Below are 25,945 nucleotides of genomic sequence, written 5' to 3' on the forward strand. Positions count from 1 at the left end.
CCGTTCTCCTCAGGAGCTGCCCAAAGTCCTTCAGCCTCCTGAACCTCTCTTCTTTCTGCAAACTTGATGAGATTTCAGTCTGAAAAGGAGCATTAACCCAAGAAACCGAACGTGTAATTTAAGACACATTGGATGAAAGAGCAGCCGAACGGTGCTGACCCAACAGCGTGTGTCGGCATGGCACCGGGGAGCTGCGCGGAGCTGGTGCATCCAAAGCAGTTCTCGGCTTCTGGGGGGGCTCACGGTGCTTTGGGTGAAGAACAAGACATAAGTGTTGTCAGGGCATTGAGACTGCTGTAGTGCTAGGTGGTAGCTTGTGACTCAAGGAAGGGGTTAACGAGAGATCAATATTTAATTCCATTTGAAAAAAAAAAAGAGGAGAATTATTAAAAATAAAAAAGAAATGTGGGCAAATAATAGAGTATTATCTTCAAGATACCGATGCATTCGTTTGCTTTATTCTGTCTATAATTTATATTAAATCATGCTTGGAAGCAAGGCCGGTTTCAGGTGACCAGGAAACCAAGTTGTGCACTTGCAGGCCTCCCTCCCTCTGGTTACGGGACTGTCCCACACTGAAACCCGCCTTTGCCAAGCACGGAGTGTTTTGGACTTGCTTGTAGGTCGTTGGCCTTAGTGGAGTGACATCCTACATGGTAAGAGTCTTAGTAGGGTTATGTCCATAATGCACATGCTGGAATAAAAGTTTGATGACTGACGAATGACCTTTCTGCGTTTTGTTTTTCACTTTGCTAATGCGGTAATCATTTCCCTAGAGCCCTGCTTCCCTAAAGCACGTTGACATCCTTGACTAAAAAACACTCAACATAGCTATGCAGAAATCTCTTTAGAAAGCTGTGCAGAAATCTAAACCTCTTGACAACAATAGCCATTTCATCTTCAATTTCACCTAATATGTATTTTGAGTTTAATTTCCTTTATTTTTATGGCAATCTAACTGCAATATTGGCTTAACAGATTCACCTTTAAGCATCATGTTTGTTTTGGGGCATGCTTATGTGTTAATATCCTGCTTAGGCACAGTGAAGTATTGTTCCTTCCGTCTGAAAGACAAACTCTACAAAAAAATTATAAACTCAACTGACATCTATTATGGTGAGAAGAAAGCCTCGTATGACTCAGCAGGGCAGTGTGAAGGTCCCAATTAGTGAAGCGCAACGAGAAATTGCCGCCATCTGAAGACCAAATACAAACTTTACATTGGCACAGAGAAGGGATGAAAGACATCAATACGAGCGTCATGGTCTGAGGGAAAGAAACCCAGCTTCCTCCCTCCCGCGAGCTGTGCACGCCAGCGCTACTGAAGCGGCGATATCTCAAGAGGAGCGTCATTGCCTAGGACAGATATTTGCATACTGGGTCTTTAGAACTAGCGCTATAATTAAAACCGAGCTGAGAGCTCAGAAGCCGTACATTTTGAACAGCAGAGGAGAATGTATCATTTTTACACCTGAGAAACAGACTAAAAGCCATTTCAACCAGATGAGTCCTGTGTACCACGTCCCTGCTCCTGAAATCAGCTCATCACAAACACCACCTAGCTCGCAGAGCCGCAGCCGCTCAGGCTGTAAACGCAGTTTGGCAGCGGGCTTTGTATAAGTTGTTTTAAACTGTTTGTTTGTTGGTTGCCTCTTTTTTTTTTTTTTTTTTTTCCTTCCCCCAAGCAGTGCTAGCAAGCCCACTGCTCCGGGGAGCTATCCCAGCCATCTGCCAACGTGGGCTCAAAAGAACATTCTTCAGGGCCTCATCCAAGTCGCTGCTTCTGATTCTGTGAATTGCTCCTGCTGTGAAGGCGCTGCGTGGAGTTTGGCAGCTGCGGAATGATCCGGGACCTCACGTTACAATTCCTTCTTGGTGTTATTTCATCCAAACTCGCGTTGCCTGAGGCAGGCTGGGGTCCTGGCAGCCTTGGAGCTGTTGTGGTGGGGTGTGAGCTGCGAGGGGCTGGTGGCATCGGTCAGCAGTGCCCTCAAAAATCCTGGGCCTTCAACTTGTGCTCATTTAAGGGTGGGCTGCTTGCAGCTTCCCCCTCCTGCAGCCCACCTGGGTGGTGCTTTAACACTCCTGCTGTGCACGACTGAAGCCCAGCCGCCTCCTAGATATTTAATTAATTTCATTACGCCTTTCTTAGCACCGGCGATGAGCTTTCTGCTCGTTTATAAACACACAGAGTTTCAAGGAAGGCTCTGAGGGCCAAAATCCCCGCGCTGACTCCCCCCGGGAGCTGCCGGGCTCCCCTCAGGGCCTCTCAGCAGCCCGACATCTTGTTCTCTGAGGGGGCGTGACGTCACGGGCGGGCCCTATCCCGTGACGTCACGCCGTGACCTCACACGGAGCAGGAAGGGGGGGGGGGAGCGCTGCCGGTGACAGCGGGGGCGGCCCCGGGGGCGGGCTGCGGGGCCCGGGCGGGGCGGGCCGGGGCGGCGCGGCTCGGGGCGGCTCGGAGCGGCTCGGCTCGGCACGGCACGGCTCGGAGCGGCGGTCACCTCCCTCCCTGCCTGCCTCCCTGCCTTCCCTGCCTCTCCTCTCCCAGCCACGGCGACGATGCAGGCGGAGTCGGGGATCGTGCCGGACTTCGAGGTGGCCGAGGAGTTCCACGAGGAGCCCAAGACGTACTACGAGCTGAAGAGCCAGCCGCTCAAGAGCAGGTGGGTGAGCCGCCGCGAGCCGGGCTCCTCTCCCCGGCCCCGGAGGGAGGCTGCCCGCCGCCGTGGGGCCGCGCTGCCCGCCGTCATGGCAGCCCCGTGCGGCCTGCGGGGCGGGCCCGGCGGCCGCCGCGTTATGTAAAGGGCACGGGCGGCGGGGCCGGGCGGCAGCAGAGGGAGGAGGAGGAGGAGGAGGAGGAAGCCACCCCCGGGACGAGCCGGCCCGGGCCCCCCCGGCGGGTGCGGGCGGGGGGGGGGCCCCCGTCCCCCCCCCCCCCCCGCCCCGGTTCTGGCCGCGGGCGAGAGCCGCGTTTGGAAACTTCTGGTTCGGCAGCTTCTTCCCTAAGTGCCTTATTTTTTTAAACCCCCCCCAAATACATGCTTTATTCTTATCCGTTGCGGCTGTGTTGCATCGATATCTTTCTTTTTTTTTAAAAGGGAAATAAATCCGTGCAGGTCTCTCTTGAGGTACCCGCTTCCACCCCTAGCGCTGCAATAGGGATGCGTATGATGAGAGCCCCCCGCCCCGCTGCCATGGGGAATTATGCTCCGAGAGCCTCCCCCGGCACCTTGAGCCCCGTTAGCGGCGTGTTCCTCCTCCCGCGCCCCTGTTCGCCTTCATTCAAAGCCCTCTGTCCGCAGCCAGCCCTCCATTTCGCCGCCGCTCTCGCAGGCAGCGATGCACTCGAATGCGAGGCTCTGGCTGCGATGTCGGGTTTGTGAGCCCGTCCGCTGTCAGCCTGCCCGCGGAGCCGGCTGGTGGCTCGGAGCAATGCGCTTGGTGCGTCTGTGCGTGTAGTTGGAAAATGAACGGGAAGGTAAATACCAAAGGAAAAAAGGGGCGCTGGAATCAACCGAGGTTGTGCCGCTTGTCAGAGAGACTTCAAAGTAAATAGATGAATTTTTGATCACGCTCCAAGTGCTTAAGACACGTCGAAGGCCTTGTAGTACAGGGTGTTACAAATTCTGTCCCTGTCGCAAGGGCTTGCAAGTGCCGTCTCCCACGGCCTGTCTTCGCGGCAGCCCCGCAGTCGAGCCTGCGGTGTCACCAAGAGGTGGCACGTGTGGCAGTGGGAGCAGGGTGGCAGGCGGCCCCTTGGAGCTGTACAACTCCTCTGCCCTCCGAGGCCGTGCAGGGAGGCTGCTGTTAACCAGGCGGAGGGGTAGAAACCTGGCTAATGTGAGGAGGGAGGAGAGTGTGGAGGAGATGGAGTTGTTAGCAGTGGCTCCAGCTGTGGTGGAGGCAGGTGGGACAGCCACGGGGCCGGTGTCCGTGTGGCGGTCATGCAGGTCACGAAGCCTTGCACAGCTGTAACACAGCCTGGTTTGTGCAGGCCACAGGTTGTAACTGGTGTGCAAGGCTTGTCCCCGTGTACTCATCCCCTCTGTGATCGGCAGGCTGGCTTCTTGAGATGGTGCAGGCAGGGAGCACGGATAGAAGGTCTTTATGGGACCCGAGCCATGACTGCCGTTCTCTCATGCAGATGGCATTCTGTGATTTGGTGATTCTGTATTCCAACTGCTTCTAATTCCTGCAACTTGATGCTTTGGGGCCTGAACGCAGCCCTGCGTTGCTTGCTTTTCCCGTGGGGAAGCAAATAGAGGTACTCCGTAATGAAGCGCTGGAGTACTTGGCCATCTCCTCAGCATTGTCACCTCCAGCTTCCCTAATGTCCCCAGTACCTCCTCAGCAGCTGCTCCTGAGGAGCCAGCACTGCGTGTAGAGGGGCCCTGCGTGAGCCGCCCACGCTGCTGGTGCTTCAGTGCAGCACCCGATCTGTTTCCACCTGGGTTGTTGGCAAGGTGACCAGCTTGCCCCTGGATGGCACCTCTGTCCCTCCACATGCACCCAGGCTACAAGAGGACACAGCAAGGGCCTGGTTGTGCTAACAGGCGGCACCAACATCCCTAGGTCACCTCGCTGCGTCACCCTGCGGCGTCTCTGGGGTCTTCCTGGCCTCGTGGGAGCTGCAGAGGCAAAGGACCCAGGGGCTGCTGGCAGGTCACTGTAAACCCGTCCCTGGAGCCAGACTGATGGAACTTGGCGATAGCTGGTGGCAGAAGTTGCTCACAAACCTGTTTGCTTCGTGACACGCAGATCGCAATCTGCGGGGACTTCTGCAGGCCTTCGGCACGGCGCAGGCCCCAAACCAGTCCGACCGATGGCTGTGGCGGTGTCCGGCGTGGCTGCGCTGCTTTCCCTCGCGGATGTAAATCAGGAGTAATTGCCCAGCAGCGGAGCAGCACCAGGTTCCAGCGGTGTAACGGCGGGGCTGTGGCCGTGCGAGTCGTTTTCTTGCGGTCTGCTTCGCAGTCTGGCTCTGGAGAAGCGCCTGGGGAGCAGGCAGAGCAGAGGCAAGCGCTGATGTTAGGAGAGGAGTCTGAATAGCAATCTGCTGTTTTCCCCGGTGGGAACTGCTGATTTCCTAGCAACATTCAGGGCTTTCTCTGATGGCTTTTAACCGTAAGAAGTGAGAAGCATCTTCAGCTTACTCATAGTGCTGAAGTTATGAGTAGATAGAAAAAGCCCCCAGGTCAGAAACATGCAAGAGCGCCGGTGGCTCTGACCGCAGAAGAAACTTCTTTATCTCCCAGTTGAACAGCCTGGGCCGCCCTTCTTCCAGGTAGAAGTCTCCTATTTTCTTCTTCCCAAATTGCTCGTTTCTGAACATGACATCCAGTTAAATTTTTCTCCTCTTTGGTGTGCACTCACATCCATATTTCATAACTCAAGTCTGCAATCCAAAGCCGCAAGGGGTCCAATAATAAAAGCTTTTTGCTGTAAATACTGTACGAAGTTAGGCCAAGCCACAATTGAATGCTAGAGGCCAAGGGAAAATGTAAGCCCAGCAAAAAGCTTTAATCACAAGGGATGAAGAGAACACTCTGGGTGAAGATGCATCATTTCCAGCTGTATTTCCGAAACCCCTCAGACTCAGAAGAACTGGGCTTCTTGTCCCAAGCGCTAGATACGTCTCAGGGTTCTCTGGAATTTGCTGTGGTTGAACATCTTTGAAAACTGAGAAAATGTTTTGGTTGCTCTGGTTTCTCCAGAGTCCCTTTTCACTGTGGGCGGAAACTGGATTATATGCCTGGCCAGTAAGGCCATGGGATTTTTTTTTCTGCGTTCCTCACATTCATACTTCGTTCCTCTGCTGCCACGTTTTGAAGCCAATAGCCGTAGTTTTTAAGTGCGTGCTCTTAAATACATGTGTGCTTGTGGAACGAACAAGATGTAAATAAGATTTCTTTTTTTTTTTTTGGTGCAAGCAGTGCACAATGAAATGGGTGGAGTCTTATTTTCCAACAATCAGCTGAAGAAAATAATCAGTTATTACCAGAAGGAAACACAGATGTCGTGTCTGCACAGTCACCAGAGCACTGGGCATAAGTTATGTCTGTCATAATACTAACGTGGATTAGTTAAACCATTTGAATTATTAAAGCTATGTTTTGGGTGTCAAACCGGTACCTGGAAGAAAAAGGCTTCGGTCTGCTGCTGCACTACTCTTGGTTGCTGTGCTGATTACCTCACCCTATTTATTGTGCGGTGTGCAGTTGCCGTTTATTGACCCAGCTCCTGCCCTGTTCTGTACACTTCCCTCTCAGCGAATGCAGAGTAAGGACCCTGCAGGCACAGCGTAACCCCCTGAGATGCTTACTGTAAAGAAAGTCGGACCAACGCACAGGGTGATTGAAACTAACCCCGATGTGCAAAAATACCCTAGATTTACATGCTTTTCTCTGGCTTCTGATCCTATGCCATGTGTGCACGTCCTAAGTGCCAGGCGATAATTGTCAGTTGAAATTTATTGCCTTGCTCTATGTAAAATCGTGTACCTACAGTTAAATTCCTAGTTGTGCTACTTCTTATTGCCCTTTTCCACCTTATTTATATTCTGACTGGTTAAAAAGCACCTGAACGATCCAGTTACTGGGGGTATTTTTAGTGGAAAAAATGATTGGGAACTGCTTTGAAGTTGCACGGTAGTTCTAGGGGCAGCTTGTTCTTTCTGAGCAGTGACATTGAGATGTAGGGTTTGTCATTACTATGGCAGCGAGGTTTTTGCAAACTTCTCATTCCAGGTGTCCAGATCCTTCCTGATACAACACCTCTGTATTTGACTCGTGTCAGCTGTTACCTCGTCTCTGTCCCATTAGGATCCTCTGCAGAGCCTTCCCCTCCTCTCTTCTGGTGCTGCACTGAACACCGAAGGCTAGCTTTGGTAAAAACTTCCCTTTTTGTGCACGGTGTTGTGGAGGAAACACAAATTTAACCAGAGGCACACATTTTTGAAACGTGTATTTAGCTCCAGAGCCAAACAGGACATCTGCCTTAGTCTGCAGATGATCAAATTTAATTTTGTAAATGAACTTTGTGGTGTGATTAAATTGGAACTTGATTGCATTAGGCTTCTCAGCGTTGAGGTTGTGCTTTATCGGAGGTAGTCTTTTCATACTACTGCTATTTATGGATCTCGCTCAAGTGTTTTATATTCTGGTTGGGTTCTGCAATGCAGTTTGTTCAAGCTCCTGCTTATATCTGTTCCAGTTGTGCAAGAAGTGGAAAATATCCTTTATTTAGAACAGGTCACATGTGCCTGCATCCAGGAACCGCGTCTCAGCGTGCTTAAAAAAATAAAAGTGGATCTTGGAGGAACATACTTAAAAAGTTCCTGAAATATTTTTCCGTCTGTTACGAGGAACATGACATATTTTAAAGTAAAAGGTAACGATGTCTGCGTTTGCAGTGGTCTGTAGGCCAGGACTGGCTGGAGTCGATGGTAGATGCTGAACTGACAGCAGTGGGAGGAGAGCTGAGCCAAAAGTTTGTCTCTGAAATTTCATCGGTAACGTTTTTGTGAGTGAGTCAATAATCCCATGTCTGTTCTGCACCTCAAACTCACTTCACCAGAAGGAAACCGAGCCACACATTTTTGTATGTTTTATTTTTGAAAACAGATGTAAAAGGAAAGGCTGTAATTGAGTGTCTGTTGTATAAACATAGTGGGTTTTGTGCAACTTACTGTCTCCGTATTTCTTCTGTATCGGGAGCTGGTACCGACCCTTGTAACAGCGTTTTTTCCCTTGTGAAAGGTTCTTGTGACCTTTTCTCTTTGAGAAACTCACAGTCCTCTCTTATTTGCAGTAGGTCTTTGCTATTTAGCATGACAACAAAACTAGCCTGTGAAATTCTGGTCGGCGTTTGTTTTGATTTACCTTTTTGCTTCCTTAGCCTGCCTTTCTCAGGAGAATTGTGTTCAGCTGCCAAGGTAATCATACAGTGCGCAGGTATTTGGAGCCTGAGCCGCCTGCACCGACTTTGCACCTTTTATCAGACATATTCACCTTCTTTTTATTGGGCTGCAGTAGCTGTGTGTAAGTACACGCTGTGCATGAAATAAATCGTGGCTTTCTGGTGAGCAGGAAGCTTCCCCAGCTGGCTGAGGCTGAGTTACGGAACGCAGGTTATAACTCGAATCAATGTATTTTTCTGTAATGATCTCCTCCTAGGTGGCTGAAGGTGAACTGGTGCAGGTCTGATGATAGCTGAGGTGCCTCTGTTGCTGCTCTTTTTCCCACTTGCAGTGGAGGTACTTTCACAAGCTTCTGGACCAGAACTTTTTAGGGTGCTGTGAACCTCATAGTTGTCATCACAAGATCACTGCGAGCTTATTGTGAGCTGTGTAAGTTTGTATTTTGCACTTGGTGATGGTCTCAGAGGCCTCTTCCAGGACTGTGGCTGGCAGCATGACTAATTTGTGCTGTACTGTTGGGTTACAATCTAGAAATGGATTGGGAAAAGAGAGCAGAAGAGGCTTCCGGAAGCGTTATTTAATAAAGAAATGTTGCCTTTCACCATGCCCTATGATTAGAAGTCTAACAGGAAGAAATCTGTACAGCTGTTTGAAAATGAGGGTACAGGAGGAACCTGCTCAGACCTCAACTGTGCTGTCCTGTTTCTTTGTTCGCTTTGCAGGGTAAGATACTTTAAGACTTAAAAAATGAAGTGGGAGTAATTTTCTGTTTACTTTTCTGCTAAAAATTGAAATTGCGTGTCGACTGCTAATTGTCTTCAGAGCACAGCCTGCCATTTCAGTTTTGAGAACAAAATGAGAGTCAAACTTCCATTAAGCTGGTCGGGCTCTTGGCCATTATTGTCTGTCTCTGTCTATTTTAGATTCTAAAAGTCTTTGAAAGGCATTATTGTAATATTTTGCTTTGATAAAATTCACTGTCTTTACATGTAATTCTTGCTGGAACAAAGGAGATGTGATTTAAGCAGCCCAGCGTGGCAGACTTTGCTGTACAGTTAACTACTACATGGCTATCATCTTATCCTTGAACTTCCCAGCAGCGAAACAGTAACGGGACAACTACTGCTTTGCATAGCATTTCACACTTCATTGCATACTGAGGAAAAGCAGCATGGGAAAAGAGACGTTGGTCTGTCTTCGTAATAACATCTGCAACAGCTGTTGAAAGCTGATGCTGGCTTGAGCATCGAGATTGAGGTACTTAGCTGAGGGAACCAAGCAGGGCAGTGCTGCCTGCAGTACCGCAGCCCGCCTTCCAGGTAGGTGTTGGCTGCAGCTGGACGTGCCAAGGGCCTGCCTGCGGTGCATGGGCACTGATAGTCTTCAGGTGCCTGTTGAAAACACTCTGTCCTGGTATCCTTGACCAGAATTTCTCCTTGCAACTTGCACAGCCCCTAGTTGTTGATGTCCATGGGCTGCACTGGAAAATAAGAAATTCAAAGAGGATGTTCTTCCAGCAGCGTGTAGTATCGCAGGTACAAGTGAAAGCACAGTGAAAATTGATAAGGAAGGCTTCGAATGCAGCTGCTAGCTAGTGCCTTAACCCCTAACAGCATGTTGGGATCACGCTCTTTTTTCCTGGTAGTGTCCCTGCTGCAAGGGCTGCTGTAACGTTTGTGTTAGCAGCTTTCTGCTGGACGTGCACGCTGGGGTCTGGCGGTTTATCCCTTTTCCCTCAGTGGTAAGTGGTTGTGCAGAAATCCTGTAGGTTCCCCCTGCCCTGACCTGCTGCTGGCAGCTGCTGTGTGGACTGGACTGGCGGGTTGAAGGGCAAAAATGTGTTGCAGCCATATATAATTACAGCTTCCAGTGTGAGCCAGCAGAGCTGCTTGCAGTGATAATTGTTACGTGTACTGCTATGTAAAACAGAATACGAGCTGAATGCAGGGTTTGGGCTAGTATTTTAATATTGTAATTAGCAGCCTTTAGCAGTAAACAAGTTTGTTGTTTTTTTTTTTAAATCCGTTCCCATGAAGATTATTCTCCTACAATTTGGGTAGACGTACACCTACAGGCTCATGGAGTTGGTTTTGTGAGTTCTGTGTTACTTGGAGAAAAGAGCATTCAGAAGAAATGTACAGGTTTCTTTCCTCTTACCTGGACTACAAGGGGTTCAGTTCCAGGCAGCTGGACATTGATCCTGCAGTCGCTATTGCATGGGAATATTTCAGCTAAGGAAAACAGCCACATTTGAGACCATGTGGCAATCTCCTGGAAGAACTGGATTCATCCTTTGTAAATACTTCCCCCAAAAACCTGACCTAGTTCCACAGGTACGTACCACCTCTATTTGTGCTGCTCTTTTGTCACGAAATCAACTGAGATCTGTCTAAATCTGCCGCTTTCAGTGGCTGCTGGGCATCAGTAGGTTTGTGTGGCTCACGTGGAGTGTGCTGAGACTGTGCTGTGGGACCGGCTGTACAGAGGGAAGAGGAGAGATGGGACAGCGAACCTCAGGGTTTGTATCTGCAAACACCACACAGACGGGCTTCGTTGGTGCGGATGCGAAGATTAGCTGCCTGCTTTGGCCTGTTGGTGGATGAAAGAATTTACTTGGGATAAATTTGGAGAGAAAAGGACTTTACATGGGGAAAATTAGTGTTTTGGGTGTATGGGAAGACGTTAATCAGCTCAGAGATATTTTCGACGCTGGAAGCTCGCCAAGTTTGCTGTGTCTGAGCGTTAGGCCAATAAAAGATGCTGTGGTTTCGAAGCGTGCCTGTGATCCCGGGATGTGGGGACACCGTTCCTTCTCTGTGCCGTACGTCACAACACAAACCGCCTTACAAAGGGTAGAAACCTGGCAGGGCAGGGGCTCGGGGATCAGAGGAACCAGAGGAGCCACGAGAAGTGGGAACCACTGGAATGTTCTGAATGAAGGATGCTGCAGAGAAGGGAGAAAGGAATGATTAACGACCTTTACTAATCTTACTCCCAGCCATCCTGCCCTAACATGTAAACACACACAGAAAATAGGACTCACTGTGAGACTTTCTGAGGAGAAAAAGCCAGCCAGAAGACTTGGGATGGAGCTGAATCAACCGTGAGCTGTGGCGGGGCGAGAAGACGGGAGAGGCTGTGGAAGCTGTCAGATGGCATGAGGTGAGGAGTCCAGGCGTGAGGGGGCTGTACTCCTGGAGCTTCTGGCTGGGAAGCTGTGGGAGTACTGAGGAGATGAAAGGGAATCACTGAAAGACTTGGGAGGGCCTGGCTAAGCCTGTTGTATGCACGTTTACTGTTTCTCTTAAAGAATCTTTGAGATTTCTCTAAATAAAGAAGGGGAGTATGTATTATACAAGACTTATCCAGAAAAAAGCATTTCCAAAATGCGACCCTGCCTGATAACATGCAGTTGTAAAGCCAAACCAGGAATACAGAGGGTGAAGGGACAAAACAAACCCTTCCTTCTTACGGTGTTGGTGGATTTCACCCTAAATAAATAACAGCTACAGCCTCAGAGGGTGAAACCAGAATGATACCGGGATCCGTCAGCATGCAGGAGGGGAGGAGGCCTTACAGAAAAGTCAAGGCAAAATCCTGCTCTGGGCTGCTCGCTGGAATCCGGGCTGAGATGAGCACAGGGCAGTGCAGGGCCCATGCTGTGGGTCCCCTGGGATGTCATTAAGTACCGTGTCTGGGCTTCTGCTCCGTCTAGCAAGCTTTGTTTTATTTGTACCAAATATTTACAGTCTTACCCAAGCTCAGCCCAGCCAGAGACACGTCCCAGATGTCCGTCTGCCTGGTGGAGACATGGCCATAGTTAAGACTTGTGGGGATTGCTTTGTTTATTGCTGCTGTAGGACGAGGCTTGCTATCTGATAAATAATTATTCCGCCCTTTGAGAAGGCAGCCTGTAAATCTGTTAAGCTGCTCCTTTGTTTGTTAGTCTTGTGCATAATGAGTTTGGAATTTAAGATTAATAGTATACTCTGCAACTGCTTATTTTGTGACCTCATCCTCCTGTTCTGCTTGCCTGCTTGTCCACCTGTCACATCCTGTTGGGCACCTAGGGCTATATTCATAAGGGGAACTTTGGTTTTGCGTTGCATCATCTCGTTTTTGTGTCTCCTGCTGCCTAGTGGAATTAAGGAAAGGGGGGGGGGAGGGGGAATAAAAAGTGAGGTAGGTGTCTAGGTTCCTTACAGAATGCAGGGGGATGAATGGTTTGGGTTGGAAGGGACCTTTAAAGGTCATCCAGTCCAGCCCCCTGCCGCAGGCAGGGACGTGTCCCACAAGATGGGACTGCCCAAAGCCTGCTGCCAAAGGCTTGTGAAAATTGGCATAGTGTGGGGCGTTGCCGCAGTCAGCCTGCGAGGGGTAGGATATGTACCATGAGCACCAAAGCCATTCGTGTTTAATGCTGTCCCTTGAAGACTTGTTTGTTTGCTCCAGGTGAGCTGTTGCTAAACCTTTCTCGGTGTCAAAGATAGTTCTGCTCTGGGGAAGAGCAGCTGGTGCAACACCCCCTGTCCCCATTTTATCCACTCAGGATGTAGAAGTTTTGAGTTCCATTCTTATCTCTGTCTGACCCAAAATATGGGACTGGACCACCCTTTGGAAGTGTCCAAACCATTAAACCACAGGCTTTCTGAGGTGCCTCTTCGACAGGAGCTACTTCATTTTGCCTTGTGTAATATTCCTTGAACCGTCAGGGGCAGGAGTGGCCTGGCAGCACAGCGGAGTGAGCGTTCACCTGGAGTTCTTCTCATCCTGCTCCAGAAGATAATTTTTCCCTAGTGAGACGGCTCTACCAGGAAGCAGGGAGGACGCTCTCGCAAATTAGATCCTTTTCAGCTCCATCTGTTTCTTAGAGGCACTTGTCCAAATCTCTGCAATTGGGGTCACAGCGTGAAATACAGGGAGCTGCGTGACACCTGAGCGGTGGTGGCATCTGTGGCACGGGCAGTTGGGTGGATGCAAAGCGTTTGTAGTGTTACCCCTAGGCGTTGCTGCGGGGGTATTCCTGATGGAAATGGTGATCAGAAAGCCTCTCTGAACGGTATATGTTGGTGAGGAAGGTGGATGTGAGAAGTGAAGACAAATACAGGGAGTTCTTGAGAGCACGTAATTCTTTAGGAGTGTGACGTGGTGCAGCGAGGGGAGGCAGGCGCGGTAGAGGTGGGTTGTTTCAAAGGAGTCGAGTGAGTAAGGCAGGAGATGGAATAAGGTTTGGGCTCTATCGCAGACTTGTTTTTTGATTCAGTTCATTGCACAATTTACAGTTTCAGTCTAATTGCAGAACTATTCTGCAAGTGATAATTTGGTTCCCAGCTAACAGAGCTTTTGATACTTGCTGCACGAAGCCGAACTGTGGGAGCTGCAAGCCCTGCTGCTGCTGGGGGCCGGGAATAACTTGGTTTATCACGTGTGGTGGAGAAATGTCTGAAACAAACCTGCCTGTTCGGGGGATCTGGGCAGTACCGGAGCTGGCCCACAGCTCAGTGCTGCTGTGGGCAGAAATGTCAGGGTGCAGAGAGACAGAGCTGTACACAGGGACCTGCTGGTGCCTGCTGCTGGTTGTCTGCAAAGCCCCGGAGGGGTTTCCTGCACCCTTTTGGCCTTCCCCAAAGGTATCAGCAGCAGAGAGCCACCCTGCCTTCATAGCAGCCCCTGTGCTCTGGGAGAGGTGCCTTGGAGCAGGCACTAATTGCCATCTTGCCAAAGGAGTCGTCTTTTGTGGAGGAGACTTAATTATCCCTCACTTTGCCTTTCTAACGAAGGTGCTGGCAGGAGTTGTGCCGAGGTGCAGGATCTCCATGGGACGAGGAGGGGATGGGACTTCTCTCCATGGGATGGGACTTCTCTCCATGGCTCGGCTGTTGCTGACCTTTCTGGTCAGTTTTCTGATTCTGCTGTGGTGGGTTCGAATCGTTGCAGGTGCTGTTACCCAATTATCTGATGCGTGTTTCCTATCCATAACTTAACACCTTTGCACTGAGGAAAACCATGTTTATAAAATAACAGTGCAGAAAATTGCAGGACCTGTCTCCAATGTCTTTTTTCAGTGGGTTTATTTACCTATTTGTGGCAAGGACATTCACAGCTCTTGAAATTCTGTAATCACTATTTATTTGAAGACAGTCTTCCCTGTATTTAAGGGCTGTGCTTTCACTAAATCTGGCTGCTGGCGTGCAGACTCACCCCAAGAACAGACGACGTTCAGTAGGTGCTGTCTGGCTTCACGCAGGGCTATGAGGAATGGGGGCTCCGCGATGGAAATGCAATTCCTCCCTTCTCTGTGCAGTGCGGGGAAAAATAAGTGATGGAATTAGGAACCGTGGGCACCTTACTTGGTGAGACTTCTGCAGATTGCAGAGCACCCTTAGTAGCAGAAGGACGGGTGCTCTAGAGCTGCAAGATTGAATTGACTGTGTTGCATTTCTGCTGGAACAAGGATGTAACTGGCTCAGCGTTTGCACTTTCCACTTGTGCATTGTTTTCTCCGTATTTTGTGCATTTCGAGAATGCCATGCTCTGCAAACTGCTGGTTTGGTATTTTCTGTGGAATGAAAACCATCTGGATAATTTAACCGGATTTTATCTAAGTTTTTGGTAACAGGCTCTTTTCTGTTTCTTGCCGTCTTGTTGGATGAAGATGAGAATTTGAGTTAAAATTCAGGGAATTAAGTAAATGATGGTTTATGACCTGGAATTTGCAAAGCAACTTGAGCTTGTTTGGAACCTTAAAAGTAAACAAAACATTAAATGATGTACAGTCTCTCCCAAAAGCATTCTTCCTGAGCAAATGCCTACTCTAGGCTTTTTTTCTTTTTTCCCCTCGTGTACTTTGAGTCCTCTGTGCAGTGGGTGTTGCCAGCTAAGGAAGGCATTCAGGGCTTGTGTCTGCGCCTCTTTGAAGGAGAACCGCATTAAACATGTGCTCAAGCCTATGCTTCAAGTCTTTCCTCGGTTACACTGCAGTTCAGCAAAACACGTCATTGTATTCTTTATTTCAGAATCCTAAATGAAGCAGCCAGTTCTGTGTCTGTGGGTTTAAACTTGCTGCAGCCCGGTGGTGACAGAGGCGGGCAGTGCTCTGTCCCTGACCCAGCAAACCCTAGGCAAGAGCACCGTGCTGCTGAAGGCTTCGTGCTGAACTTTCAGCACGTGGCTTAAATACGCGGCTGGACTGGAAGAAGGGCGCTCGGCGTATGGCAGGCTGTTAAATCTGGCGTGCCTCGCAGCCTGACACCGATCTCAATATGTTCCGCTTCCAGTGAAATGCTACTTAGGAAAGAGAAGGTTAAGAAAATAAAATCCCACTAGGAAAAGGTAAATGCGTTGACTTCACAAGCGATACAGAGCTGACTGAACTTGAGTACAGGCTCTTTAACGCGGGAGGAGCACTACCAACATCCTCAACAGCTTGTTGGGCTTCAACAACCTCAAATCATTGAGGTGCCTCATCGCCCTTTCTGCCTCGCCTCGGACGCCGCCAGGTTTTCCTCCCTGCTTCGATTCAACCTTGTTTGACAGAGACCAGATTTCCCCCTGTCGTTGTTCCTTGTGGCAAAGCACCCTACGACGTGGTGCTATGTTTAATGAGCGCTTCAGCTTTGATGCAGAGGTGCACGCTGCTGCAGCGCTGTGCCTGGGTGGCGTTTTGCAGAGCACCTGACAAACGCTCTGCACCGGTGATGTTATCGGCGGCTTAACACGTATAATGGTTCCACCAGGCTGTTGACTAAAATATTCCAGTTCTTTGATGCACCTGCACTAACTTGTCTCTTGTGAATTCATACACTCAAGTCAAAATTGCTGGTAAAATAGTAAACGTGAACTTTGGCCAATTCATGCCGAGGAGATAATTCCAGAATCCGCTCCCAGCGTGCTGCACACACGGGGCCTCTTTGTGACCTGGAACTGCTTCAGTGCTCGTGAGGAGGGCCTGCAAACTACACTTGGAAAATCCCACGTGGAACCGAGTACCTGGGCTTTTCTCAGGACTGCTCCTGCACTGGCTGTCCCACACGCAGGTTTGTAGGGCTGCATTTTGGTGTTCTCTGAGTTACTTTTGGCAGCTCCAAGCATCGCCAGGCTGGAGATGTTACAGAATACATCCTTCACTGGAAAAGAATAGTGTATTGGAATACTTCAGAGGTGCCTTCCAGGGTAAAAGAAGTGCAGCAGTGAAGTGCAAGCCTTTCAGGAGGCTGCCAACAGCAAGTAAGAGCCCGGTGCTGTGCTGTGCCACCGCAGTCCTGCCTGGTTCGCTCGGTGTTAGACATGGCAGTGACCGGGTGCTGGCGGTACGGCCTCCGCTGGGTGTTCTCAGAGGCACCGTTCCTTTCTCTCCATTGTCAAGCTCTGACATGTTTTGGTAACTGCAGTTGACTGGCAATAGCAGAACATCAAGCACGGAAAATAAACCATGCTCCGGTTTTTGTTCCTTCTGCTTTTCCAGAAACTATTGAGAAATGGGCAGAAAGTTAAGGGTGTTTTCCCTGGGCAGTGCTTTCTGGGGGAGAGGCACGGTGCCCTTCTGCCACCGGAACCTCCAGGGAAACCCGAGACCCAGTGCAGGCACCCGTCCTTCTTACGTGAAGTTTATAGATGAGGATGTGTCTGCGTTTACGTGGCCGTTTTGGCCTTTTCTCATGTGAACGAGGGTAGCTTTGGGTGGTAGACAGACCACAGCAATACCTGCGCTGTGAGTGCTGTGAGGCTTAGCAGGGAGCCTCAGGCGCAACATTAATGCCGTGTGAATGCAGGTTTTTGCCTCTAGCTGTGCAGCCAGAGCTGGTTTTGCCCTGCAGCTCCTGTGGGCCTGCCCTCGGCGCTGTGCACGAGGGAGCTGGGAGGTGGCAGGGCAGAGCTTTGGGCGGCTGGTCACAAGGCCAGCACTGACCCCCACCAGAGTGTTTTACTGCAAGGTTTGGGAGCAAGCAGGGCTGGTGAGACCTGGGCTTGGCTGTCTGAAGGTGTCGGGAGGCAGCAACATGCTTGCAGCGAGGCTGAGTGCCGGGGAATGCCTGTATGCATTAATGCGTAGGCACGAATGCAGCATGCTTATGGCCACACGCTTCTGGGATTTCCTGGGGTTCCTTGAGGCCTCGCTCTGTTCCTTCTGGTGGCTCTGGGACCCCTTCTTGTGCTGCTAGCCAGGAGGTCTCTCCCTGCTGCAGAGGACCCCGGGTAGGCAGAGCAGGCCAGGTAGCCAGTGGGATCTGGGTGCAGCATGGGATTTGGGGAGGCTGTTCGCACCGCGAGAGCTGCTGCTGGAGTGAAGCTGCCGGGGCAGTTTAACTCTGCAGTGCTGAACTTCAATTAAGTTGTCAGCTTTAGCATTGCTCTAGGCGTTAATAGAGTTTTACTCTCACTGAAAAATCTGGTTTAGTAATTAACCTCCATTTTATTCTGGAGTTCAAAAGGTGCTCGTTCAGTGCGGCAAATCTAATGTCTTGTGAATTAAAACATGAAAGATATCCAGCAACGAGAAGTTGAAACAGGATTGTGCAGAAATTGGATTATGTGCAGTTGAGAGGGAGCTGTGCTGGATGCATAGGTCTCAGTGAAAAGTGTCTTGAAGGCACTGCTTCAGCTCTGCGTTTGGGTAGTTGGGGAACGCTCTGAATTTAATGGGGATTTAGTAACAGGGTTGGGATTTCTCTTGTTGCACGCTGACTTATTGCATTTGAGCCTGTAGTACAGCTTTTCCTGAACCCTGGACATTTGGATGGCTGTGACAGCGGTATTGCCAGAAGGTGTGAGGGGTTCAGGTGCTGGATGAGAAGTGTACATGATGGAGGGACTCCTGGTCCAGCTGGGTGGTGCAGACTTACTGACAAGATCCCCTTCTGTGCTGTAGCTAAGAGTAAATCCAGACTCCAGCATCTTCTACGGAGCGTATTCTTGGAGAGAGGCACAGAAGGATGGTATGTGGAAGAATTATACCTGCAGGTAGCAGAGTTGCTTCACAAAAATTGCCCTGGCCTTTGTGACTTATGTACTAACGTTCTTCATACTGCTGTGCCCATATCTTAACGTCCCAGCACAGCCCTTACAGAGAAAAGCGGTGCCCAACTCTTCTGGCTAGAGGACTGTTAAGTAGTCCCACTGTCGGACGAGAGCCGTGTGCTGCTGCTTCTCTCCAAGGCAGGGAGTTTGAATTTTCCCCAGAAAGTGTCAGCCTGAGAGCTGGCCCGTGCTCTGGTGTATGTGCGGTAAGTCCCACGGCCCTGTGCTTTCCAGGACTGCGCTGATAACATCTCTTTGATCCGTACAGGCTGACTTGTTTTCTTGGGCCCCAGCATTTCCATCATGCTATTGGCATATATGTGGGACGCGGTGGAGAGAAGCTGGGAGACTGACAGCAGGCAGCTGCTGCCGCCAGCACCGTGCTCAGGCTGCAGCCCTAACACAAAACGGAGCAAAACGGCCTCGTGCAGAGCTTCCCCGATGGGTGCTGCTGCTTCAGAGATCCTTCAGGTGCCTTTGGATAGAAGGTACAGGCTCCAAATACCCTGGGAAACTGCACTAGTTCCTGCTGCGCAGGGATTTTAGGTGGCCGCAGGGATCAGAGGCAGGTTTTCCCTGCTCCTCATGAACGTTGTGTGCACAAAATGCTGCTTGGGCAGCTCTTTTAAACTGGGCATCGGGACTACGTGAGTGCCAATTCAGAACATGCACACAAAGGCATTTGCAAAGCAATGTTGTCCACATGTTGTAGTCCTGTGACACGCACTGTCATGTTAAACTGGACACTTTCTAATTCTTTGCTGTTGTGTATGCCGCTGGATTTCAGAGGTAGAGATGCTGGAGGCTCAGCGTTCCCCTGGCCATCTCCCTTATAGCACAGACACGGGGGACCCAAGCCTTTGTCTTTTCTAACATTTGAGCGATTTAAGGAGAGAAAAAAAAAAACACGCCTTGTTATCTGTTATTTACCTTCTTTACTTCCAAGCAGTAATTTGGGGTAAAAGTTCATCTGACCGCCAGCAGGACTGTGCACTGCGGGCGTGGTTGGGGCTGCACCTAACGTCCCGCGGCGGCTGCTGCAGGGCACAGCCTTGCCTCGAGGCACGGTCCTGCTCCTTCCCTGCTGAAGGAGTCACCAGTTACAGCAGCTCTCCCTTCAGCTGTTTCTCTCCCCGATTCACTGGGAAAGGTCCACACATGCTCAAAAAATAAAGTAAACCCCTTCAGCTTACAGCACCGACTTGTGCTGTGGCCGCACGGTGGGAAGACCCAGCCCAGAGGAGGGTTGAGGACGAAGAGCATGGGAGCATAGGGCTCCTCCTCCACAGCAGCCTGCAGTTGTGCTGAGTTAGGTGGGACGTAAAATCATACTGCTGATCCTATAAAAACGAGGCGAGAGGGATGTGTGATTGTATGGTGGCTGGCCTGTGGCTGGGTTGTATGTGGCCAAATTTCGCTGTCTTGAAACCAGTGTTTCAGTAGGAAGCGTGGCGTGTGTCGTGCTTACATTCAGTGAAAGGAATGAGTTCAGTTTGACTTTTTATGATTGATTTTTAATGTACTGAATCTCTAGAGTAGTGATGCCAGCACTCTCGTAACCTGACAGGGCTTTCCTCTCGAGCTTTGTGCTTGTTCTTTAGGAATCGCATCCCAAATACACTGATTCACCAAGCTAATCATCTTACAGCTCATGCATAGTTTAGTTAATTCCGTGTAATAATTTACTGATGTCAGCTGTACTGCACTAGTTATCTGTGTGCAAAGTCCTGCTTCATGGCAAATATGATGTAATGCATGTTAACACAAACACCTTTAACCATAGGCTAAGCTATGGTGTCTTAGCACACATTTGCTGTGATCTAACAGCACACGTGGCTGCTCTCGCTGCTCAGCTGCTGGTAAACCAAGGTTTTTTTGTCCTTCTGCCACCATCCAGACCTGGAATCCCTTGCATTGACTGCAGATGTTTTGCCAAGCCATCCTGTGTTAATTAATTTTCCGTAGGGGACATATCATTTTCCATGGGAGGCAGCAAATGTAGATAATGGATGCAACAGGATTGAATTTTTTCAGTGCGTAGCCAGTGCTGGTGGCTGCGGACTAGTTTAACAGGGTTCACATCTGTGTGAGCTTTCAGAAGACAACATGAAGCTATTAAGCAGTTACTACCCACTCCAGGATCTGCACATCAATTAGGAGAGGCTGCTTACTCATGCTCCTCAAAAGTTGTGCCAAAATAGCTGTTACATTATGTCAGAGCCCATATTTTCATCCAGAACAATTAATCAGGATATAAACCTTGCTTCTCCCCAGTAGCTTTGTATGTATACCCAGGGCTGTGGTACGGGGTACTTCAGAGCTGCCCTGGTTCAAGAAGACTTTTCTGTAGTTGGCACACGTCAGGGAAATTCTTATGAAATGTGATGTTCTTTTTCCAGCAGTATATCTGGGAAGCTCCAACAACAAAGTCCTCTATAAACAGCTTTGTTTTGCATGTTGTGATTTATCCTCCTGTAACACTTGGGAGCCCTAGGCAGGGACCAGCACCGCGTGCGGCTGGCTGGGCTCGATGTGAGCACCCAGCGAGGAGGTAGGCTGCTGCACAGCAGGTCTGCGGGGAATAAGGCACGAGAAACATGACTGCAGGAGGAAGCGCTGAGGCCATGCTGCCAGTGTGACAGGAGGGAGCCCTAGCTCATCGGCTGCCTCGCTCTTGTCAAAACACCCGTCAGCATCCTGTGCAGGTACCTGACAGCTGCCTTTCTGCCACTCCCATTCCTAGATCTCTTTCTCAGCAGCCTTTACATTTAAAGTTGTCCCCAGTCCATTTGGATCATGCGGTTTCCACCTCCAAGTCCGGTTCTCAGAGGCGGCTGCTCCAAGAAGTCCTCCGTGGTGAAGTGGTGCTCCGGGGGGATGTTTGCAAGGGCCAGACCCCTGTACGCTGCAGAACCCTCCCTGCTTACTTCCTGCATCCAACGCCTCGTATAAAAAGCCTGCAGACAGATCTTCGATGCTGCCCAGACCTCTTCAGATTAACAAAAGCTGTGAATTAAATCCTGGCTTTGCTAAAGCCAGTGACTAGCTTGCAACATTTCTTCTCAAATTTCAGGAGCCTGTGGTTCTGGATCCCAGCCCCGTCTCGCCGGGTAGTTGGTGGCAATTCGCTGTGGCCCGGAGATTGATGGCAGCAGAGCTGAGGACAGATGCAGAGCCTCAGTTAAGATGTGACATGACGAGGAAGCAGTGCATTTGGAGAAGTGACAAAAACAGGAAAACAGTGGCTTTATTGAGGCTCTTGGTCGTAGAAGCAAACCTGGAGATCCGCCTCCTGACCTTCCAGGCTGTCCCCCACACACAGACTGCCTGGTGGGGCCGTAAGGGAGCTCCTTCCAGAAAAGAGGAGAGGCTCTAATGTAATTGCATGAGTTAGTGCCATGCCACACAACAGAGAGAGGGTTCTGCGGAGAAAAAGGTCACGCTGATAGCAAGGCTGAGCTCTGTTCTGTGATTCTTCTTCCTAAGTCAGGCTTCTGCCCGTTTTGCCAAATACTTTGCGATGCAGGGAAAATGATAACTCAGAAAAGATGATGTGTCATAAAAATAGTGCTGCCTGCTCCAAGCCCTGCATATGTTAACGCCTGGGTTTTTGGGCAGCAGGTTCCAGCGAGGTGTGCCAGCAGGCTGAATACCTGCTGGTGGCGTGGCCCTCTTTCCATGAAAAAGCTGTTTGGGTTAGAGACAAGGGTGAAGTCACTGGGAGTGCTTGGTATCTGTGAGTTAGATCCAATTATCCATTTCATTAGAAGAAATGAAGGAGCATGCTTCCTGAGGTTCTTGCTTTAGGAATCTCCTCTTGCTTCCATTTATTTCTTCCCCACTGAAAAGCTCATAGCAAGTGAATAAACTCATCTCATTAGAGACCATCTGGAAATAGCTATAACAGATTAAATTATACTTATATCTGAGAAAAACTTTTAAAAGGCTCCCTCTGACTAAAGGGAGGATGGAAGCCTGGAAAAAGGTTTAATAGGAAAATCAGACAAATAGGTTAGGATTCAAATATGTGAAATTATGGGAATGTTTTCATCTGGAAAAAGCACAGACAGAAGTTAAACTGTGATTGAATGCAAACCCTGAAACATTGAAGCTGTACTTAGCCCATGGCTGTTCACTGAGTTTATTCTGTCCCCCAGCAGGTGATGTGTGTGACTTCAGGATGCAAAAAACCTCTCCATCATTTGGCCAGATACTTATCTATGTTAAGATAAAATTAAATACATGTAATTTAGTAATATAGGTTAGTGGGGAAAGAAGCGAATTTAAGCAACCAGCTAACTTCTGGATTTGCTTGTTCCAGGCAGTCGCAGAGGTAGATGACACTAGGAGCATCTGAAAGGGGTCAGGCAGCTTCAAGGACCAAACAGACACCAAAGGGACTGGAGCAGGGCTGCTGCATCCCCTTGCCAGTGACTGGATACCCCGGGGAGCCGAGCACAGGCAGGAGGCAGGCTTGTGCCCGTCCCATTGGAGATGAGCTGCTGGTGGTGGGCCATTAGTCTACTTACTCCAGCACCTGGACTGTGGGTACCCATCAGCTGAGCTCTGGCAGGTTCGGTGCCTCGTTCCTTCTTTCTCGAGTCATTTCAGACCCAGGAACTACTCATCAAAGCCTGGGCTAATGAATCATTGCAAACGCTTGATGTGTTGGCAGCTACATGCCACCCAGCTTCACATTCTGTTCTGCTGCCATAATTTTAAGAAACTATTGGAACAATGCCCCCCCACCACCCAAAAAAAAAGTATCCACAGATCTGGGAACTAATATGCAATCCTCCCCCGGTTTATTTGTACCAGGCTGTTTGGGTAGGCCTTGAGATGAGTTCCAGCTGCCAAGCAGGTTTTAGTCAAGAAATCAAAAGCTTGGCTATCATTTACTCCGAGCAGCCAAATGAGCCAGTTAGTCCAGAACTGAAGAAGGCTCATCTGAGATGACAGAGCTCAATCAAAGAAATCAGAGTCTCTGAGTGCCCGGTAGAGCTGTATGATGCCTTGCTTTACATGGGGAGTCAGTCATTAGCCTGTCTGTCGTGTTTATTAGTGTTTATTGAGATCTCTGTCATGCCAGGCCATGCTCACCTTTGCATATACAGCAGGTTTCCTTCGTCTCTTAAGGAGTTATTTGCATTGTAACTGAAATCTCTGCTTCATCAGCTACTGGCCGTGCTTTGATGGACAGAGCCCACTTCATTATGTACTTTAGCATACATTCGTGGTAAAATGGCTTAGCCCAGTACTTCTCAGAGGCTGCTCTGGGGGGAAGAAGATGTCTGGTAAGCATGTTCTGCTCTCCTTGGTTTGGCTGAGGGGTAAGCAGGTGGTGGTTTTGCTTTCAGCAGGGAAGAAGAGGGAGTTAGAAGGTGAGTGGTCCTCTCCCGGCCACGTACACAGTGCCGTTGCTGTTAGCACCTCGCGTGCAAGTCCCACTCAGACTGCAAGAGCTTAAACTCTGACAGCTTAGGAGTAGGACAGCTGGACAAACGATAAATAAATAAATGATGTCCCATTTGTTGAAGCTTCTCTCTGGAAATGAAAGTTCAGATGCACTGTGATATTACTGTAATGAAACAGCCGTGGGTGTATCCAGAACGCGTCATGAAGCCTGTTCGGGTTCTGCTAGGCATTGTTTTACTTGGGAAATGTTTGCGGGTTTTTGGCACCTTTGATTGCCAACCCCTGCCCCTGCAACACCTTGACCCCTTGGGACCTGAGGCAGACTGTAAGTCCCAATCCCAGGTAAGCTTGGCAAGTGGCAGCTCTTCCATTTGATGGGGGGCGAGGTAAGGAGCAGCGTTATCTGGAAGTCATGATTCAGGACCTTCCTTTAAATCCAGAGGAACGGGTCTGTTCTCCAAGGACTTAAACCTTTTCCATTATTTGAAAAATTGCCCGGGAGTCTGTGGTAATGCTCCTGCCTATTCTTTTATTTCTATTTCTGCAGTGTCAGGGAGAAAAAATAAATCTGTAATCCAAGTAATCTAAATATAGAAGTGTTAGTTTACAAGTGAGGTTTCTGATGGCTTCAAAACGGGTTTTGTAATAAAAGGAAATGTATTTGACACTGCCAGAATTTACAGTCCCACCAGAGGCTTGTGAAATAACTGTTATAACAAACATTCTGGGCTGTAACAAAGCTTGTTGACATGTACGGGTTACTGAAGGGTATTTCGGACTGTTGCTCTGAAGATGGCTTAGCAGAAAAAGCACTTTCTTCACAACTACTGTATGGCCCCATGTGGACCATCAGCTTTTACACAGAGACGTGAAAAAAAAAAGGTTAAAGAGGGGAAATGTCTTTAAAAAATGACTACCAGAACAGACTTGTGAGATCAGAAGTACGAGAGTGTGAGTAAACCAGTTGTGAGTGTCAGGGGCTAGAGCTGTCCTGGCTGTTTAACCGACTGGAAAACTGTTGTGCTGCAGCCAGGCCCCGTAACTTGCAGGTTTTTTTTTTTTCTTTCCTCAAAATCTGAAGCTTTGACAGCTCTCTGCAGTTGCACAACAAGTAAAGGTTGCAATCATTCCCAGGTGTGAAAACACTTGGATGTGGTCACTTAAAAATGAAGTGCTGCTGGAAGCCCTGGGAGTGGTGGTCTTCAGGTAGCGTCAAAGCTGTCCTGCTTTCAGCTGCTCGGGGATTCAGCGGTGGTGTGTTCTGCTCACTGCTGCCTTTTCTCACTAGGACTCAGCCTAGTGCCGTGTGATTGTTCTTGTTCCATCTGCCAACGCTTTATTTGCAGCAATTACTTCCAACTACATCCAGGGGTCTGGCTCTGCGCAGTGCCATGGAGGCACAGCCATGAGAAAGTGAGGTTAGGAAGAGTGCTCTGGGCCACCGTGGCTGACTTGGGAGGCACTGGAGATGCATCAGAGAGAGCTGCTGCCCAGCTTTGCATAGTGGCCAAGAATAAAATACCTTCAAAAACCTGCTGATGTTAGAAAGGGGGGGGGAGTGTTTGTAATCAGCTTCTTACCCTGCCAAAAGTTGTTTTTTCAGGCTGAAATAATGCAGGTAAAAGAAGTATTGAAGCTACACAATAACATCGTCTATTAAAATAGGAAACTGAGGCTCTGGTCTTTAATTCTGTATCTTAGGAAATTGAGACCAAGTTTCCCATCTCATTCCATGCCACGTACGTGAGGCTTGCACTGAGTTATTTTCATCTGCAGGTACCTGAAGGGTTTTGCTGCTCTTCTGTGAGTCTGATGTTGCCTGAAAGAGGGTATCAGATCATGGAAGAAACTCAGTAATATACTGAAAAGTAAGGACAGCTTAACCGTTTCATTAAACAGCAGCTCCCAATACAAAGTGACAGTGTTTGAGCCAGCAAAAAAAATATTCTTTAAGGCTGTGGTCCTCAGCCATATAGACCTGTGGCTGTGCAGCCTGTTTCTGCGGCAGATCAGGCACCGCTGTGCCTTCTCCCGTGCTGCTTTCAGGTTTGGATGCCCCCACACAACACGGGGCGTTGCTTCTGTGCCCCGTGCTGGAGAGCACTGCTCTAGGCTCTGCTCCTGCTGTGTGTGGGGTGGCAGCCTTGTCTTTGTGGGGCTGTGCTCTTACTGGGGAGGCAGTCATGGCGATATGAGAAGACGCACTGAAAGTACCTGCCTGAGCTCTCCGAGATGTTTCAGGTTACATAAAGCAGAATTTAAAATAGTCGCTTTTTCACAACACTCGGAGCACGTGTAAGTGAGTATGAATTTTCAGCGCAGCACCAGCAGAGTTGGTTTAACAGATGCAGAGCTGCGTTACTAAGAATAGTTTCTGCAGTTATCTCCCCACACAAATTTTCTCCTCGGGCATTTGCAATGTGCTTATCTGCACTGCAGAAGATCGTGTGCATGCTCAGGTTTTTTTTGCAGAAAGGAATCGGGAAGCTTTCAGAGGGTATCAGAAGCATGCTTTTCTGAAGCCGCACCGAGTTTCAAGTGATGAATCAGAATTCTGCATAGAAGGATTTGGATGCGAGCACAAGAAGG

General features: G+C 49.3%; 1 protein-coding gene across 4 annotated transcripts in view; it reads left to right on the forward strand.

The window, feature by feature from the left end:
• The first annotated feature begins 2,459 nt into the window (after window positions 1-2,459).
• Window positions 2,460-25,945, forward strand: part of MITF (melanocyte inducing transcription factor) — a 98,522-nt gene continuing 75,036 nt past the window's right edge. For 2 of the 4 annotated variants that reach the window (XM_035337557.1, XM_035337559.1), the window contains exon 1: window positions 2,460-2,669. In XM_035337557.1, coding sequence (XP_035193448.1) covers window positions 2,566-2,669 — 104 coding nt within the window. In that variant the 5' untranslated portion in view covers window positions 2,460-2,565. The remainder of the gene's footprint in view (window positions 2,670-25,945) is intronic. The other 2 variants (XM_035337558.1, XM_035337560.1) reach the window with 1 other exon arrangement.

The sequence above is a fragment of the Oxyura jamaicensis genome, chromosome 12, assembly GCF_011077185.1.
Source record: "Oxyura jamaicensis isolate SHBP4307 breed ruddy duck chromosome 12, BPBGC_Ojam_1.0, whole genome shotgun sequence".
NCBI classification, from domain to species: Eukaryota; Metazoa; Chordata; class Aves; order Anseriformes; family Anatidae; genus Oxyura; species Oxyura jamaicensis.